Consider the following 19,143-nt stretch of genomic DNA (forward strand, 5'->3'; position numbering starts at 1 on the left):
CCTTAACAGGTTTTCTCCACTGAATGCTATTTACGGTGTATGAAATTATTAATAATTTCTCTTCAAACTATACTGCACATGGCTTGAAAACTCTGGAGAATTTAAAAAAGAATTTCCTTTCTCTTTCATACCACACACAGAAAATATGACATTCACATCTTCCTTTCTTACGAGGCAAGATAGCCAGCACTGCGCATACATTCCTTCCCAGACCACTCAATGGCAGGAGCAATTAAAACATTCCTTGTGACCATGTGGTAGTGCTCGCTGTGCTGCTCTCAGAGTCGGTTTGCACTAAAAGCAGTTACAAAATTAGCGACAGCCCGGCTCTTTTTCCTTTTTTTTTGTAAGCTTCCATGTCAAGGTGACCCTTCTTTAGCATGTCACCCCAAGTGCTGCTGCATGCATACTGAACCAGCGATCTCCCAGTAATTAACACCAGCACTTAATGAAGTCCAGCTGCTGCGATGGCAAACTGAAGGGATGCCAACCTTTGTAAAACCAGGACTTGGGCTACTCCAGTTACAGCAGCCTGAAAACCACAGCCGTCAGCTTCTCTTTACCTACTTCTCAAAGATAATTCTTACCAAATAAGACAAGTGTTCAAGATTAAGCATTTAATAACAAAGCTTATCTCTGAACTAATATTTCAAGCTGGAAATGATATAAAGAGCAGGATCAACTTACTTAAATGAATGCTGCTAAATTAATAAAAATCCCAAGCAGCAAATGAAAAGCTAAAATGAAAATCTGAACTGTTTAATACGTAAACCTTCAAAAACCCTAGAAGTGCAGTTCCAAGGGAAAATTGGAGACATTCTTCAGCAGAATCTGCTCTTCTGAACTCATTCCCCGACCCAGTCCAAGACACTAACAGCCAACACTTTATAAAAATAACGCTTTCTGCAGTTGTTTCCTTATATGCAAGGTATGGTAGGGACACTAGGTGAAGCTTTTTTGAGAATATTTGAAAGGTTCTGTGCTCTAACTCATACCACGTGTACTTCAAAAGGGCAGAAAGAACTCCCTTCACAGGCATCCTCTGTCTTGCCCTGCTCATTCACTTGCCTCTCTTAATACATTACTCTTCTATGCAGAAGTACCAATTTTAGTGGAAAATTTCTAAACTCCTCTCCGCAGAGAAACAAGAAAATGTTTCAAACCTGTGACACATGCTCTCCTTCCCTCAGAGCCACACACTGGACATCCCATCCCACCCTCCTGCTCTACATACCCACAGAGGACTCCTCTTGGGTCCCAGGGACACCAGGCAGCGATGTCACCAGGGCAGGACAAGATGCTGCTCTGCCACAGCTGGGGGCCACCAGGTGAGCCAGGCTTGTCTGGGGAGGGCAGAACCACAGCAGATGATGTACTTTATTTCCAAAACTGCTTGCAGAGATAATGGCTTTGACTATGATAAACACTAAAAGGCCTAAAAGGCACAAGGGAAAGGAACCGACTAATTTACTGTCACTTGAACTAATTTACACACAGGTAACACGTATCAATCTAGAAATCTATTCAGCACCAGGAAGTCAAGTTACTAAGCAGGGGTTAATCCAAAGCTCAAGTGCTGCAACCGGCCCGGTTTCTCCACCAGAGACCTAACGTTGCACAGGATCGGCAGTAAAAGTACATCCTTGATTATTCTGGATGTCCATGCCCCTGAGAATATAACTTAAAAACAAAATCATTAGCTTACACAATAACGGTCCTTGAAAAAAAAAAAATACTGCCTGTGCCGAGCACAGCTGATTTCCAAGCACAAATTCCTTTGTTTTCCTTAATGCTAGCTTTGGACTCAACTGATGACTCAAAAGGCGCTGTACTGAAGGAACTGCATGGCCTGGCAGTGTTCCGCCTGTATCAATGCTTCACAGGCAGGAAGGCAGCACAAGGCAATGAGCCCAGGTCCAAACTTTGTTTAATTTACAGACAACATTGTACGTATTACACCATTTATTTTCTTATTGTAAGCTTGATATTAAATTATCCAGACTTTCATAGGAACAGCCAAATTTTAATGATCAAAAAACTCCTGCAGCTAGATTCCTCAAGGGCAAACGCTGGGAAAGGCACATGGTGGTTGTGCATGGCATGGTACGAGGCTCACGGAGCTCTCACACTAGCTGGCTTCTGTGTACGAGTCAACCCTGCAGAAAGTCTGTTTCCAACAAAAGGCATCTGGTAACCATGATAATTCTGCCTTAAACCTGAACATTTGAGATTTCTTAGCTCCCTCTTTTGTTCAGTTTTAGTTCTCAAGCTTGCAGTTTTCTGCTCTGCCCCTTTCTTGAATGCTGTAACCAAGCATGATGAAAATCTACATCATCAATGCCACCAATTGTTAAACCAGTAAGAATTATGAGTTTCATTAGGAAAAGAGGTTCATACATATATTTTAAATTCATTTTTTCAGTCATTTCTCAAGGCTGCTACCCTGTTCCTTCTGTAATGATAAAGCTCACAATGCGCTTTGCATGGAAACTCAAGGGACTTGTCTTCCTGAAAGTAGAGCCTGCACTGCTAGATATGGATTCAGAGCTAGGTACTGAAACCTTCCTGCTTCCCAGCGCTGGGCATCCAGATCCAGCTGTGTGGCCTTCACTCACACTGCAGACCTTCCTCTATCGTGGTGGTTACTCAAATGCAAACAGGCAGCAGGGCCTGTGTTCATAAAACTACAGATATCTTGTCTTTTTACCTGGAGGCCTCTTATTAAAATTGCTGTGTGCCAGCAGTGCAGTGCTAAAGCAAAAGGTAGCCCTAAAAGATGTACACCTAATTCTGGAAAAAACCTAAAATCTGTCATTATGCAGCAATCAGGGAGAGGCACAGAGTTCTTGATGGGATACTACTTTATGTTAAGATTTTATAACAGAACACAATAGACATCTGAAAATAAAACTTTCTTCTACATGTGCCTGAATACAAGAGCATACACTTTTTGATTCAGGATTCTCATACCTTGAACTTCAAACTCACTCCTAATGCAGCCACAAGACATACCTTTATTATATACAATTTCAGGATGAAATCAGGTTTTCCTCATTGAAACAAAGAGGAAAAGTGTGCTTCCTCAGCCTGTAGCATCAGCTTTCATGTTCCCCAGCCATTTACCAGCAGTTTGCACAAGCCCGTGGCCTCTGTGAGCACTCAGCCCCCGGGATGCTGCTGCCCTGCTGCCACAGAGAGGGGCAGGGCTGGCTGCGGCTGCAACGCTGCCTTTAGACAGAGGAATACTAATTGTCTTTTAAAAATCTCTATAGTATTTTGTCAATATTTTTTTATTACAGCAGAGCATGTATAAATATTTTATTGTAAACCAAGGGCCTAAAATAAACAGTTTAGTAAATAGTTATTACATTACAAGGAAAAACATCTGTGGCAACTGTTTTCCATGTAATTATTCTTGCTATTTTACATTAGCTCTCAATGTGAATTTCTTTGGCTCTAATGTTTCACTTGTTCTAAATCTTCCTCCTTGTTGCTATTATTAAAATCTTAAAAAGGTGCCAAATCTTAAATGAAGAAAAAAAATGATTCGCTAGAAATTATTCATATCACAGTGAGCCTCTACTAAACCTGGCAGGGGTGCAATATTTTCGGTGAAATTAACATAAAATATACAACTGCAAATTATCCAGGAAATAGCTATGTTCTTTACAGTGCGCATTTACATTTGGAAAAAAAATGTTCTACTTATCTGTCTAGCACAAAGCCACAGCCTCTTCCAAAGGCAGTTTTAAAGGGGCAGCGATGGCTCTGCACAGGGAGCGGTGTGAATGACAGCTGCTGGGGAAAGTGACCCCGGGTGATGGCTGGAGGTAACGGACCACACTGGGCGCTCCTCAGAGCGACTGCTAACAACCAATATTAGATTTATTTCCCTTTCGGTGGGCTGGATGAATTTCCTCCGTTACGTCTAAGTCCTTTCCGCTAAACACAAGAAAAACTGTATTGCCATGTAAAATGCAAATTTTGCTGTAAATATTTTATAAAATTGTTGCATACATCCCAAAAGCTATAGGTCTTAATTGAGAGCAGGCTATTTTTCCAGTCAATATATGGAAATGGAAAATGCTAATTCATGTTTTTCTACTTATGAAAAACCCTAGAGAATGGCAAAACCACAAATGCACTCACTTTAATATTATAAATATAATTTGGCTCCCTCTTTGCAGTCCCCGATGTCCTGGCTTTTATCTCCCAGTGGCTGCAGAGGAAGAATCACAGGATCACTTCTACATCCCTGAGCAGGAAGTCACCCTTGTGTGCTGCCAGCTTGGCAAAAGAGCAAGAGCACAAACGTGCAAACGCAAACAGGAACTGCACCAAGAAATTCCAGTGTTCCTAGACAGGAAACAAGCCCCCAGCAACATCGAGCCAGCTCGGGGTGAGCGGCATGCACAGATATGGCTGCCCAGGGCCACCAGTGCCTGCAGCCACCACACCACACTGAGCCACAACCACTGCCCGGGGCCACCAGCACCAGGGTGTGCAGGCAAAGGAGGGGCTGTCCCCACACTGCCCTCCTGCCCTGGCTCTTTGGCTTCGTGCTCTCCCTGCAGAGCAGGGGGTGACGTGAGCAATACAGCCTGGAAGCCACCTCCCATCTGTCGGTGTTAAATATGAACAAAAGTGGTTTAGCCTGCTCCAACACACAGTTAAGTTTATCCATCCATTTGTTCACTTTCTCAGCAAGGAAAAGACCTTTTTCTGCTTTTTCCAGGAGAGAAATCATTAGGCAGTTGAAGTTAAAACTCTGAAAAGGTCATTGGTGCTGGCTTTGAAGACTGAAAATGACACTATTCCCCATTAGACTTTTAATCTCATGATAAGAGCTAAAGTTAACATGGCTATTTCATTTTCTACCAAGCAAGAGTAAACTCATTTCTCCTTTCTGTACCGGAATACTTAATGGCATCCTATCTTGATGAACAACATCTCACAGTTAAACAAGAACAGTGGAAATGCAGAACACTTTACAAGAGATTTTCTGAATTTTTAAACACTATTTGAAAAACAATATTACTGAAAAAAAACCTTGAAATGCTGAAAAAAAATCTTGAAATCTTGAAAAATCTTACCACATGCAGAACAAAATCCACCCAGGGAATCCCAGCAAAGCCAAAGGACCTACTCATGGCTGTCCACACAGAGGTCCACGCTGGCACTGGCAGTCAGTTACAGGTGATGACTCAATCTGTTCCCAGTTGGAGCTCTTCCTCCTACATCCCACTAAGCTTACTTGTGCAAATGTTCCTGAATTGTTCAAGCAATGCTAGTGAGCACCAGTGAGCCCCAGCATGCAAATAGGAGCTCTTTGTTTGAGCAAGAACTGCCACCAGGGCTCCCAGTGGATATGAAGATTAGATATGTGAAAACCTTGCAGAAAAGTACCGGGGCAAAGATTTACAGGTGCACACTAGTTTCAAAGCCCAGCGTACAGCATTCGCTGTTATTATAGGCAGACGCATGGAAAAAATTTGATTCTCTTCATTCAAGACAGACTCTGATAACCAACTAGTAAAACTCAGACTATAATTTCTTATTCAGTGTTCCACATGAGATGCATTTTGCTGAATTTAACATGTTTTGCTGTTAATGGATTTCACAGTGTGTTGCCATTTTTATACAGCTGCCCAAATAAAATGTTGTGTACAATGATGTGCTTTTACTGTATTGCTAGCCTGCAAATGGCAGCCACTTCCCCAGATTAAGCCTTAGGAAAATGGGGAACCTCTATGACTGGGCCATTTAGTGTCCATTCTTTGGGTCTTGAGAGGCCTTTACCAGTAGTCCACGTTCAAACAAGAATAAAGATGCAAGATAGATATAATTACACCTTGTACATTTATGGTCTACTGGTGTTTCCACTGAAAGGAAAAACAAACTCCAATATTTTCAGTGATTAATAAGAAAAAAACCCACATTAAATCATAGTTGCAGAAGTAAGCAACCCACGCCTTTGTAGACAAATCTGGCCTTCCACACTGTATGACAAATATGTATCTGCTTTAAAATTGAACACCAGCGTTTAAATTGCAGGGACCACTTGTGCACAAAACACAAACCATGCACTAGTTAACAGTTTACAAGCAGTGTCTGCATGGAGCTCCAGAACTGCTAACTTTCACCATCTTGAGCTGCTTAGCAATGAAGCATTTACAAGCAACTGCAAGTTACAGTTTCCAGACAGGCTGTTCAGAAAATACATAGCAAGTTTCCCCTTGTCTGTCAACTCTATGTGGACACTTTGACACTCAAAGCTGAACACTTAGGAACAGAAATCTCTGAGAAACAAGGAGTACGACAGCAGCAAGTGCCTCTGTCAGGGGCACACAGACATCAGATGCCCCAACAATCACATCCATGAAGGCTAACGCAATTAACACAACTATCAAAATAATGCTTGAGTTTCAGTGTAAATACAAGGAGAACCTTTCTCTACTTTTAGTAACACTCCAATAACACACGTAACTTTCCTGGAACCTCAGGTATTTTTGTAGCATTGGATTTCTGCATGACTATGCAATTTTTTAAGACATGAAAGAAAAAGTTTAAAAGGCTGCATTTAAACTTCAGAGCATATCACTGTAATTATTGTAATTGCAGAAAAAGACAGAGAAAAAACTATAGATTGCTTTTGCAGTATAGGCTTTTAAATTTTCTTTGCTAAACTATATCAAAGAACATATAACTTGAAAAAGCCTGGCTTAAAATATCAGCTGTCTCCCACCAGGTTTTCAAACATGTAAGTATAAGGAAATACGTAAGTATAAACTAATCTAGAAACTCAGATCTCAGAATGTAAATTTCCTGTTCCTTGGAAGCTCATTAATGACTGTAAGAGATTTTAGATGGGTAGAGTGGTTGTTTTGTTGTTTTTTTTTCCTCTCACAAATCCTATATTTTAAGCATAAATACCAAACCAAAAGGTCAAAAGTTAAATAAATCCTTAACTAGAAAATTAAAAACGGAGAAGTTGTTACTAGATTACTTTCTTCCCTCAGCTTTTACTATCTATATCCGGACCAGCTTGAATCAGTTACCATTCATTCCATAAGGTTTCATCATTTAACTTTTGTTGCCAACATTTATTCCTGGATATAACTCACAGTCATGGGGTTTAGGAAATATTTGTCCATACAACAATGTGTAATAACTGATGTGTGCAAAACACCACAATGGAAGACAAGCCAACCGCGCCAGCTGACGTCATTACTTTAAAACACCCAAACCCTACCTGGAGCAAAGCTTGAAACTGATGGATCTGCCTAGGTTGAATCATCCTAAAAATCATGCCCGTGAATACAGAATAAAATATACCCCTCGTTAAATGGAGTTCAGCAGGCTGTGACTGGCTGATGGACTGACTTATGCACATCAGTGGTGTGCTATGGACTTCTTTCTCGCAGTGCCATTTCCCAGACTCCATTAATGCAGGAGGAGCAAATGAAGGAAGCTCCACTCTGGATCTGTCTGCACAGGAAGCAGGAGGTGGTCAGCACGCAGCAGCCACCCACATATGGGTTGTTGCCAGCAGGACAATGCAGAAACAAAGTGCAGAGACAACCAGGAGGAGAAACCAGCTATGGGAAACACAATGAACAGGGAAGTTTTCTGGCCAGCTCTGGTCTTCTGAAGACCACAGTACTCTTACGTAGTTGTGGGTTTGGTTTTTTTGTTGTTGGGGTAGGTCCAAATAAAAAGGTTTTTTGGTTTCTAAACCCATAATTTCTCACCAGGAAAAGGTTAATATTTCAACTGACAAAGAAAGAAGCGTAACTTCAACTTCTTGTTTGAACATGGCAGACAACGGCACTGACAGTTCTTAAAAGCTCAACATTCCCGCAGGAAAGTCAGACAGGGCCGAGCTCCCACCACCCTCCTCAGGCCCACCACACAGCCACAAAGTGGCTGCTGCCTCCTGCAAGAATGGCAACTTCTTGACTTTTTTCATTACACAAGTTTGTTTTGCAGAAAGGCACAGAATGAATGTGCAAAGTTAAAATGCTCCGTTAAAGAATTCTGTTACTTACAAAGGCCCAGAACTGTCAAAACTCACTAACAGACTGAACCAGGAGGAGTTCGTGACAAAAATGTGATATTCGAGCAAGCAAACACTTCTGGTGCAAACAACAAAGGCTGTTTGTGCAAAGGCTTTACCTGTGCTGGGAGCCTTAAAATGCTGAACAAGGTAAAAGCATTTAAATAATGTACACGGGCTTCCTTCATGGGAGTAATTTGCAAGGACCCTCTGCATAGAAAAGTTTCCAATTACAAATGCAGGGAAAAAAACTAAAAAAACCCATGTGAGTACCCAAAGAAGCAGAAGTGTACAGGGAGGCCTGTGTTCAATTTGACTTGTTTACCAGCTAGGAAAAAACAGAAATATCAGTTGTAATCTCTTGTTCTAATACACCAGATTAAATTCTCCCCAAGGTTAGGGGCGCTGTTTAGCTTGAGCTGTAATTAAAGGCAATGGGCCAACTGTCTCTCTTTGAAGTCAACCAAGTAACAGGAGGGACAAATATGGACCTTAACACACAGGCAAGCCATTTCAGTACGATAACTGCAGAGTTAGGGTTCAGCATGTGTAAGCCAGTACCCAATTCAAAACCAGGGGCTTTCATCATAATAAACAGAAGAAGAAAAAATAAACGCTTTAGGTTGGGTGCTCAGAAGTGCTCGATAAGAAACAAAGAATTTAGAAAACGAAATCCAGGATTTTGTTAGTAGAGAATGAATTTTCTTACAATTTACTAATACGATAAACTTTATTTTTCCTTTTTCCTGACTGGAAATGGTCTGGAACCTTGTCAAGATTTCCCCAAAGAGGTAAAAAGAATATTCTATAACTCTGACACTAATTCCTAGCTAGCCTGATAGGGGTTTTCCATTCCTTCCTTTGCTCCTCATTTATTTTTCATACTACCTACCTTCCACCAAAAGGCACCTGAAGTTCCCAAGCTGACAGATTTGTATGGCAGATAAGGAAGAAGCAGGGGTAATACCTACTTGCTCCAGACAAGGTTGCTATTATTTGTTAGAAAGCTCCTACAAACAGATCCTAACCTTCGGACAGAGCTGATAGGGATGTTAAAACCTGGAATTCACACTGGAAGAAGTTCCTTAACTCATCGTTTCTATCAGGTCTGAAGTCCACACCTAGGAATGAGGGAAGGTTTGCTCCCCAGCCCCCAAGAAATATTCTGGTGTTTGTTGATGGAAAGTAGGACACAGAGGGGTGCTGACCTCTCCACTGGGAAGCACTGGAGTCATTTTGCCATCTGCAGGGAGAACTGAAATCCCATATGGTGAGAACTTGCATTTTTTTTTCCACATTCAAGACTAGCAAAGAAGGGCTACGAAATTTGTGAACTTGGAGAGACAAGGCCACACACACAAAACATCTGAGAAACAGGCAGGAAGCATCTCTGCAAACTATTAAATGCACAAGTACAGCAGTCTTTGAGGTTAATGGCATTGACAAAAATGAAGAACAAGTTACGCATTTGGGACAATCACTGCTACAGAGGGCAGAGTCTACTGAAGAACAGCATTTTTGGCCACACTGCCCAGCTGATATTGATAAGGCTGCGAACAGATCGAGGTGTTTGCTAATGATTACTCTGAAGAAAAATCACACTTAAAGCTCTGGCTGATTGCAGAAAAGGTGTTTTATCAACTGCTGCCTCTATGAATAAATATGAAACGACCAGGAAACTGTTTAAACAGGTGTAATCACAACTGCCTATGAAAATTGAATTTGGAGGCTGCAAGGAATCTTAACACAGTTAAGAAAGAATGAAAGCAATGTGAAACTGGGATCACAGCCGATTATGCATGTATCATGCAAAACAGGAATGTTGTCATAGCAGCTATAAAAATGTCAGTGAAAACTGAACTACTATTACCAAGTTGTAAATGAAATGAAAAATGCAAAAGGAAAATGTGAATGAATACATTAAGGGAAACGCTACTTCTTTCTTTGCAGATATACAAGTGAAACAAAACACATTGTCATGAAATGGAGTAAATGTTATGAACAAATATGCATAGATAACAATTGCAGGAGGCCACAACTATACAGTGTGGCTGGATAAAATTATTGCAATTTTGGATAATGAATTTTCCAGGCTTTGGGAAGGCAGTGACAGTAAATACACAATTTATTAAACCAATTTCAAAGTGAGAGACCAATTAAGTGCTGAATTATATTAGGGGCCGATTTGTTTGTACTACAGAGAGCATCTCCCACTCCTTAACAATAGTAATTTGGCTTTCAGTGCAACTACACTGTTAAAAACTGTAAGTTTTTTATTGGAACAATTCTAGCTTTTATGTACTACACTCCTTAGAATGTTATTTAAGTACCTGCACAAGCGCTTACAGCTCAAGGCAGTGAGCAGAACGAAGATGCCCTGGGCTCAGAGCTGGAGCAGGGACGGATGAGCCTGCTGGCAGCAGCACAGCCTTTGTCTGGGACCGGGCAGAGTCCCAGCCCCAGCCCCGCTCGCAGCTCCCTGCAGGCTGCAGCCAGCCCAGGGCACGGGAGGGCTGTGCAGACTGCAGGCTGTGCTTGCCACTGCAGCTCACCTTCCCTAAAACTGGTCATTTGCAACAGCCAGCCCCTGCAACGCGGAATTCTAGCACATACTGCTAATTAAAGCAAGTCCATGTAGGCTTGGATATTTAAGCAAGCGCTGGGTAAATACATGAAGGCTGTACCTTCCGTTTCTGCATTAAAAGAGCAATTACTAGGAATATGCTTTACAAACATCAAAGTTAAAAAAATATTTTTGAGTTCCTAATGTGCCCATAATTAATTCACACATTCAGCTGTTGAGTCCAAAAATATGTTCCTGTTGATAATTTGCATCTGATGCTTCAAAAACAATCTGGCACATTACTACTTGCCTTAATGCCTGAAAACTACTACCAAGACGGTGCTTTGCAATGTCATCATCACTGCTACCACGCAGATGCTTTAACTAACACGAGTGCTCTGCCTGAAGAGCTTCCCTCAAGAATCAAACAGTTCTGTCCCAGGACACAACATCATGATAGTATCTTAACGGTGATACCAAATAGCACCCTTAAACTTTAAACCCATTAGAATTCATGTGCCACATCAAACAAACACCACACCAAAAAGAGAATTTTACAAAAATTAAAATCACCCTTCTCTCTCCATTGACTACATACACTCCATATAAATGATATTTTATTGTGAGAATGATTCTGAGAAGCATTAGCCTTCCCAGCTCCCAAACCAAGGAGGAGAGGGAACAAAGTGCTCCAAAGGATCAGACCCCACAATCGGAAACGCATCACATCCTCATCAGGGTTGCCCTGGGTCAATATTTCCTCATGTATAATGCTGGAGCTGCAAAAACCATCTTTACGTACATCCTCTTCATATGCACACGTGCTCAGAGTGTTCTGTGACAAGCAGGAGTTTAAAACACCCAAAATCAGCCCCAGTTTTCACTGAATAGTAGTATGTACATTTGAAACTCTGGTATGATCTGAATTATGAAAACAACCATTTCTTAAATCAGAAGGAAACTGTTTGCTTCAATTTTTAAACAGAAAACATATCTGTGCGTATCTGGGTCTATGTCTGGTTTTGAACACTACCTCAGCTCCTTCTCTGTTGGTTCCATCTTGGTTGATATCACCTAATGATTACTGGAACATAAAATCAGCTTTCTCAATTACTTCTTTCAAAAACATGTAGTTACTAGAGCTCTTAAGAGCAACAAGCCTACAAATATACCAAATATACAATATACCAGACCTGCATTTGGGTGGGTTTTTTCAAATACTTGTATGCATCTGAAAGAAAAAAAAAACAACTGTGGATGGATGTTATCCCTCTGCTTTGTGTTTAATTCTGGCAGAGCAACTCCAGAGCTTGAAACATGATCTCCAAGGGCAGGAAAGGTAATTTAGATACTTGCAGCCCTCCATTACACACAGTGTACAACACGCCACAGCTTGGGGCAGCACTTAGAAAATTCTCCCCGTTCCTCCAAACGCAGTTGTTTAACACGGCTGTCCCCATCACATCAAACAAGGAGATATTTATTTGGACAGCAGTCCAGGAACCAGACCCCAGAACAATTTCAGTGTGACTCCTGGAAGCTTTCCCTGCAGCGCTCCCTCAGCTCCCAGGTGGCCCTCACAGAACGCAGCAGGGCCTCCCGCTCTGCCTCGCGCATACCACAGCCTGTAGCCAGCCTGTGCCCCCACCACCAGCCCCACTCCTGCCACCGCATCCATGCCTCCACGCTGACCCAGAGCACACACATGTGCAGGGATGGGAGCACCCCTAGGAAGGAGCAGTTGAGCCCAAAGGGTTGGGCAGACTGTGGGCAGCTCTCTGGAAGCCACAGATGCTTGGGCTCCTCTGCAGCACAAGGCAGGGGGATGCTGAAGTCATTCTGCTGTTAGAAGACGGCCAGAAATAATTAGTTTCTGTGCTCCAGCATTAACCATGCTGCAGTTCAGTTTCTTGAGTGCATTTGCCAGGAGACTTTTGCAGAGAAAGGGAGAAAGAAAGGTGGCAAGAGTCATTCATCCTTTCAGAACATTAAATAGAAAACAACATCTCTAATCACAGCACAGAAGTACTGCTATGTCCACAGCCTCTCCTCGTGCAGGGCAGAGCCTCAGCATGGATTTGAACACCCTGCTTCCTGACATCATGGCACCAACATGCTCAGAGGGCAATGAGCTGAGGTTTTGTATGCAGCCTGAGACACAAGAACTACAGAACCCTGCCCAGCTGTGGGACCAGCACACATGTAAACCCATCAGCAAAACACCAGGCCAGAGGGGCTTCTCCTCTGCCAGCTCCAGAGAAGCTGAGGGAGGCAGGTGCTGGACCCTTGGCAACCCTTGCCCACATATACTGGGGCCTAAGCAGTGGCCAGGAGATAGGGAATTCCAGTTCCTCAGCTCCCAAAGCCACAGGAGAAAAGCTGCATTAACAGATTTCTATGCTTCTGGCTGCTGCCATGGCTGCGCACCGCCCCCCATAGAGCCCACGGCTGCGTACGCCCATCTTCCTGCATCTAACAGAGACTGCATGCACATCAGAGGCAGGGGAAGGTGGGGAGATAAGGGGGAGAAGCTTTAAACATTGCCAGGTCAGCGCAACAGGAGGTAAGCAAGTACAGAGGCTGCAAGGAGTACTGAAAGTTTTTGATATACTCCCAAGTGGACTCCCCAGCGCCTGTAAATGTTTCAAAGGGGGATCCCCTCTCTGTGCACATGGACAAGTTTCAAAGGAGATCCAATCAGTGCAATGTTTCAAAGACCTCTACTCTCTACAAATTCCACCCCGAGCCTCCTCCCTGCCCACCCCCCCGCCCCCCAGGCTGAAAACATTTCTAAATAGATCCTATTCTGTCTAACTGCAGCTGAAGAAGTCTGTTCTGCTGCTTCCAGCCCTCCTACAGGCCCCAGTGTAAAATGAAACATAACATCCACCATTTACCTCCTCCAGGGATGGATCCAGCCCGCTCCTTCTCTAGGGACCCTGTGCAGGACCCAATATGCCTCAGTGTTTGTGCACAGGATATGAAGGGCCAGAGTGCAGAAGGGTAATTTTTCAAAGCAGTGTGTGGGAGTAGCACTAGAAATTCCCTGCATATTGCTTTGAAAAAAATAACCCCCTACCTCCATGAATTATGAGCAGGGCCTCTGACTCCAGCCTGAAGAGCTGAGAGGTGGAGGAGGGACGCACAGCCAACTGCACTGGAGGCACTCTCCACAACTACGATGTAAGAAATCACTGAAATCTTTAATCACATTATGGACATCACTACTTAGGGGGCATCACGCCTACAGAGCGAGGATTCCTTTGTTGACAGTCATTTGAGCAGAATGAAACTGTAAGCAAGCGTTTAGGACATCTGTCAACTATTGATTTTGTGTTTTGCAAAGTATGAGAAGAAAGTGCAGCTGAGAGGCCTTGGATTATCAAAGCCAAGCGTGTTTTTTTTTACCTAAAACTACATGTCAAGGTTAACTTCATTGTCTTCGCTCACTTCAGATTCAAATGAGATAAAAACCTCTCCCTGGAAATGCTTATCCTACTCAAACTCTTATCTTAGATTGGTATCAATCATTCATTTTCCCCAGACGACACTTCAATGACTATATTAAAGCAGACACCTTAATTTCAGACAGACACGAACAAGTTCATCGAGCTCCTTAGCAGGCACAATCCAAGAGCAGGGTCCATCCACTCCCTGTGCACCTGAATGCTCACTCCAGGATCGTGACACAAACAAATCCCGGGGTGTAGGTCCTGCACTGACAACAGTGATGTTAGTAACTGCTGTGACACAGTCCTACAGAACAGATGAATCAGCTTCTTTCTCTCACTGCCATCTGACAAAGCTTGGTCTAACACCAAGGAAACCTCTTCCACTCCACACTGTACCATCAATAAGGCAGCCTGAGCAACAGCAAGGCACATGCTTGTCTCTCTTGCAGCCTGTGAAAGGGATTAAGGCTCTCAGGCTTTGAACAAAGGCCACAGGAGCAAGCCCAGGAAGCAATCCATCACTCCACTGTTACTAACAGCACTACGCAAATTATCACCAAAAATCTGCACGGCATTTATTGGTAGAGAAACCGTGACACCTAACCTCACCTCCAAATGCACCATTCCTCAGTAAAGAGCAAATGCCAAAAGGAGACTCACCGACAGCATGCTTTTGCAGGCAGCCCCATGTCCAAGCACCTGTGAACAGGCTGAGCTGCCCCACAGCAGGAGGAAGAGGGCTCCTCACCAGAGGTTTCTATACTTCCCTCTTCCCCAAACGCCACCATAAGAAGCGATGACTTCATGAACGTTCTCAGCCCACCTCTCAGTAAAAAGATCCAAAGACATGATCCCTAAGAGGAAGGATCAGTTGTTCTTACCATATTCAGGCATTTGCAGTGTCCTAGGTATGCAGAACTGAGTCCATGTATGCCTTCGCTTTATTATAGGCTTTTTCCAAACACGTATTAGAACTTATGCACTGCTTCAAGGAAACAGCAAGTATAGTTTTCACAGACTACAGCACCACACTTTGCTCAGCCTCCTTGGACTTACAGCAGTGTTGCTTTCCAATAGCAATCCTGTAATCCTGAAACTTCTCATGACATATATATTGTCATGCATTATTCCAGACAGCACTAATTTGGAAATATAAATAGATAAACTTCACACATCAATCACTGTAAAGAAATTACTTCTTTCCAGGAGGAGGAAAAATTCTTCTCTCAAATCAAGCAGAACCTTAATTCAACATTTCATGAGCTATGAATTTAAAGATGAGCGATCATTTACTGTATCACAACTTGGAAGCAATAAGCTTGCCTACGGACTCCTTTCTTTCAGGCTTCTACTAAAAAATTCTAGGGGGGAGCTGTATGAAACCACTGTGGTCCAATTAACAAGGATCTCACTCTTCAAGCTTGCAAACAAGAGATTACATTAACACCTGCTCCAAAAGCAAACATTTTTAGATATCTTCATCTTAACCTGCTTGACATTGGCTTGAAACTCCTGCCTGGCTCTAGAATGAAAATTACTCTGACTGACACGTATATTTTTAAGGTGGGGGCGGGGGGTGAATTCTCTGTCAGTCTGCATTTCTCTCTCTCTCTCTCTCTATGGTATTTATGCATAATTCAAATCAAAGATAATAGGAGTTACACATACGCATTGATGGGAGAACAGTTTCCTAAATGTAAAACTACTGAAGGAAAACCACTATGCTTATGGAAGATAAATGCTGCACATGAACATATGAGACACACGAAGTGTGCTGTAGGGTCTATGAAGGAACTTATACAACATATACCTACAGTGGCATGTGTAAGGAACTCCTTTGTGGTCTATGCATCAAAGTAAACTGACCTCTTGGGCCAACATATACATTCCTAACATCTGCACAGACAGGAAAAACACTTATTTGAATTCATCAGAAAAGAGATCATCCAGTTACAGCTGAAATACAACCCATCACATTACAATAACGCTACTTCAGTCTCTTCTGACAGGACAGTAACAGAGGTGGCAGGCACTGCTTTTTAAACCACTTCTATATCTGAAAAGTTGAACTTTTTGAAGTCCAGAATTGTTGGAAAGAGAAAAAATACCACTGAAATAACTCCGTAAGCGTTTTGTTTTGACAGCGTTCTTCAGGAATTCACCACATTTAGCTGGGAAAATGCTAGCAGTTAAATCTATTCAATGTCATGACATACAAAATTGAAACATAATTGCTCCTAAGTGGTTGACAACTGGCAAGTACTTTTTACATGGATAGAGAGAAATTTGTGCTATCAAATGGAAGATACTGTCAAAAGTTTGATTTTAATATAAATGAAAATGCTAGACAAGGACTCAAAAGGATAAGGAAAAAAGCTCAGCAGTAACACTTTTACAACCACATATTTAAAAAGCTTTGAAGTAAAGAATCATTACATCAAAATCATTTTCCTTGAAAGATAAAAAATAAAAAATAAATTACAGCATGAATATTAACAAGTTATTAGAATAGTGAATTTCAAAGAGTAGCAAAAACAAGCAGCCCATGAGTGGCCTAGTTTAAAGGATGTCTTACCAATCATATGGTTAGCGACATGGATTTGTATCTCTCTCTCATTCTCAAAGGTCATCTGGCACTTGATGCACTGATAGGTCTTTTTCTGTTTAATAACCAAAAAGAGATTAGAGAAAACTGCACTGTAGCATAAGGCAAGTGTGATCATAAATGTAGCATGTTACGTGCTTCAACTTCCCTCAATTCAGCCCGTTTCTGCCCTTCCATCCCCAACACGATATCCACTTTGGCTGGACTTTTAGGGGCCATAAATGCAACCTCTATGTAACAGCCTGCTTTTAGTCAGCTTTAATTTCAACTTAAAACATTTTCAAATGATAGTACTTGAAATTCCGCTTGAGTACTTTGGCCATAATCAGATTGCTCGTGCCATTTAACCCATTACAGTAACAGCTCCTGTTGAGTGAGAGAAAAGGAATTCTGCATTCACCCAAAGATCAACTTTTTCAAAAAATTCTGTCTTTATAGAAAGCAGCAGGAAAACACATAATGGTTATTTGGGGAAGTGAAGGACAGGAGGAGAAATACATTTTGCACTGGTTTCCCATCAGAAATCCTGGAAAAACTGCATTACCACAAATAATGGTTTTCTAGCACAATCTCTTGCAAATGTTTTCTGCCACCAAGTCATACTGGGGAGGCTTAGCCGCAGAAATCAGGAGATAGCGTGAAGAGGCAATTACATGAAGCATTTATTCAAATAGGAGGAATGGGGTTTGGACTCAGATTGACAGCAGTGCATGCACTTGGGCAATAAGACAGTGAAAAATTCAAGAAACCATTTGTAGAAATGAAAACGCTCACAGACAAGATAGGCATCCAAGTTAGGAAAAAAATAAATGCTAGTGCTAAGCTTTTGTACACTTGGAAAAACCCTCATTTCCCAAAGCAGGACTACTGCACTTTGTCTAATGTACACGCTCAGTCACTGCATGGGAACAGGTTATCTTAACAGACATCTTTTGACGTGCAATTTAGAAAAATTGGGCCTTTTGTTCCTATTTCTTCCTAGAGAATAACTCCCACTGCAACACTTGTCACCAGGCAGCTGGCTGTCTTTGCTGCTTGTACACTAAGGTACGAGTGTAGCCCTACAGCAGGACTATATGGCAGTAGAACACATGTGAAATACCCCACTCATGCCTCGACTCTGCTGGCAGATGGATAAGACTCCCAAGCCATTAGCAGTGAGGAACCTAACTCAGTAAATGATATCCCCTTACATTTTTGAGACAAAATACTTTGTGGGCATTTTTTGTGCACTGTAGGATGAAAATAACTTTTTCTTACAGCCTCCAGCCCACACCAAGGTATAGAATCTCATTTTTAGGACAGCAGTAATAAATAAGAAGTTTTGAGTTAAACAGAGGAGGTGCTGTCATTCCCTCTGAGCATGGGATCCAATTTCCTTGAGCACCAGCTGAGGAAATAACAAATTAGGTGCTGCCAGGAGCTTCTTAACTACTTCCCATGTCATCAGTGGCAACAAGTTAGCCTGCTGGAGGTTAATGAACATGCTATAATATCATAACGACAACAACCATCTATGGATGGTATGCACGTTCCATGAATTCAATACACAGTATGTGTTTGCACATAGGCAGGGCTTTCTAGGCTAAAATAACAATGGGCAATTAACATGATAATAGGAAGATATACTCCATTGGCTGAAAACTGACACAGCCAACCATATAAAAGGAAATTCTTTGGATAGGCTAGTTATCCCTAGGTAGCTCAAGAAAGTATCCTCCTGGAATCCATTCTGAAATCAAGGCTGCTAATGGAAAAGCAGCTGGACTTCTGCAGCACTGTCTCTTGGGAATCCGTTGCAGCAGACGAGTGCAAGCACACAGACATACACATGTATTCTCAAGCCTCAAGCACACTGACATACACAAGCTAAAGGGGAAATAAAAAAGAAAGAACGCAAAAATCCTTAGAAGAGAAAAACAGGACTGAGCTGTGAATGGTTCATGTGGTCACATTTAAAGCTCGAAACCTTTCCCTTCTTCAAAACTTCAAAGCTGACTAACTTTTGTGCCTTGTTCAACACTTATCTCTGTTACGAGGATTCCCTAAGTAACTGGCTAAGAAAGATTGTTTCAGTTCAACTCTAATTCAAGCTTTTAAACTTCTATTAAACATAAACAAGTGATTCATTTTTTAAACTGATTTAAAAAGCAGAAAGCTTCTGAAAGCTACTTACTAACAGATCTGGAAACAGGATGTCTTTGTTTATCCACAGACCCTGCACCAACTCCTCCACACCATTTCACAAACATAAAACGCTCCACTTGGTGTGACCACCCCTCAGAGAAGACAGCAGATTTCAGACTTCTGTGAATATTATCTCTAGCTTCAGCTGATACACACATCACATAACCAAAGAATGGACTGGGTTGGAAGGGTCCTTAAAGCCCATCCAGTTCCAAACCCCTGCCATGAGCTGGTTGCCACCCACCAGCTCGGGCTGCCCTGGGCCACATCAAGCCTGGGA

General features: G+C 42.1%; 1 protein-coding gene across 8 annotated transcripts in view; it reads right to left on the reverse strand.

The window, feature by feature from the left end:
* Positions 1 to 19,143, reverse strand: part of ZNF423 (zinc finger protein 423) — a 193,673-nt gene that overhangs the window by 61,970 nt on the left and 112,560 nt on the right. For all 8 annotated transcript variants that reach the window (XM_072346064.1, XM_072346066.1, XM_072346068.1 and 5 more), the window contains one exon: positions 16,647 to 16,731. In XM_072346064.1, the coding sequence (XP_072202165.1) occupies positions 16,647 to 16,731 (85 nt within the window). The remainder of the gene's footprint in view (positions 1 to 16,646; positions 16,732 to 19,143) is intronic.

This window comes from Excalfactoria chinensis, chromosome 11 (genome assembly GCF_039878825.1).
Source record: "Excalfactoria chinensis isolate bCotChi1 chromosome 11, bCotChi1.hap2, whole genome shotgun sequence".
Lineage (NCBI taxonomy): Eukaryota > Metazoa > Chordata > Aves > Galliformes > Phasianidae > Excalfactoria > Excalfactoria chinensis.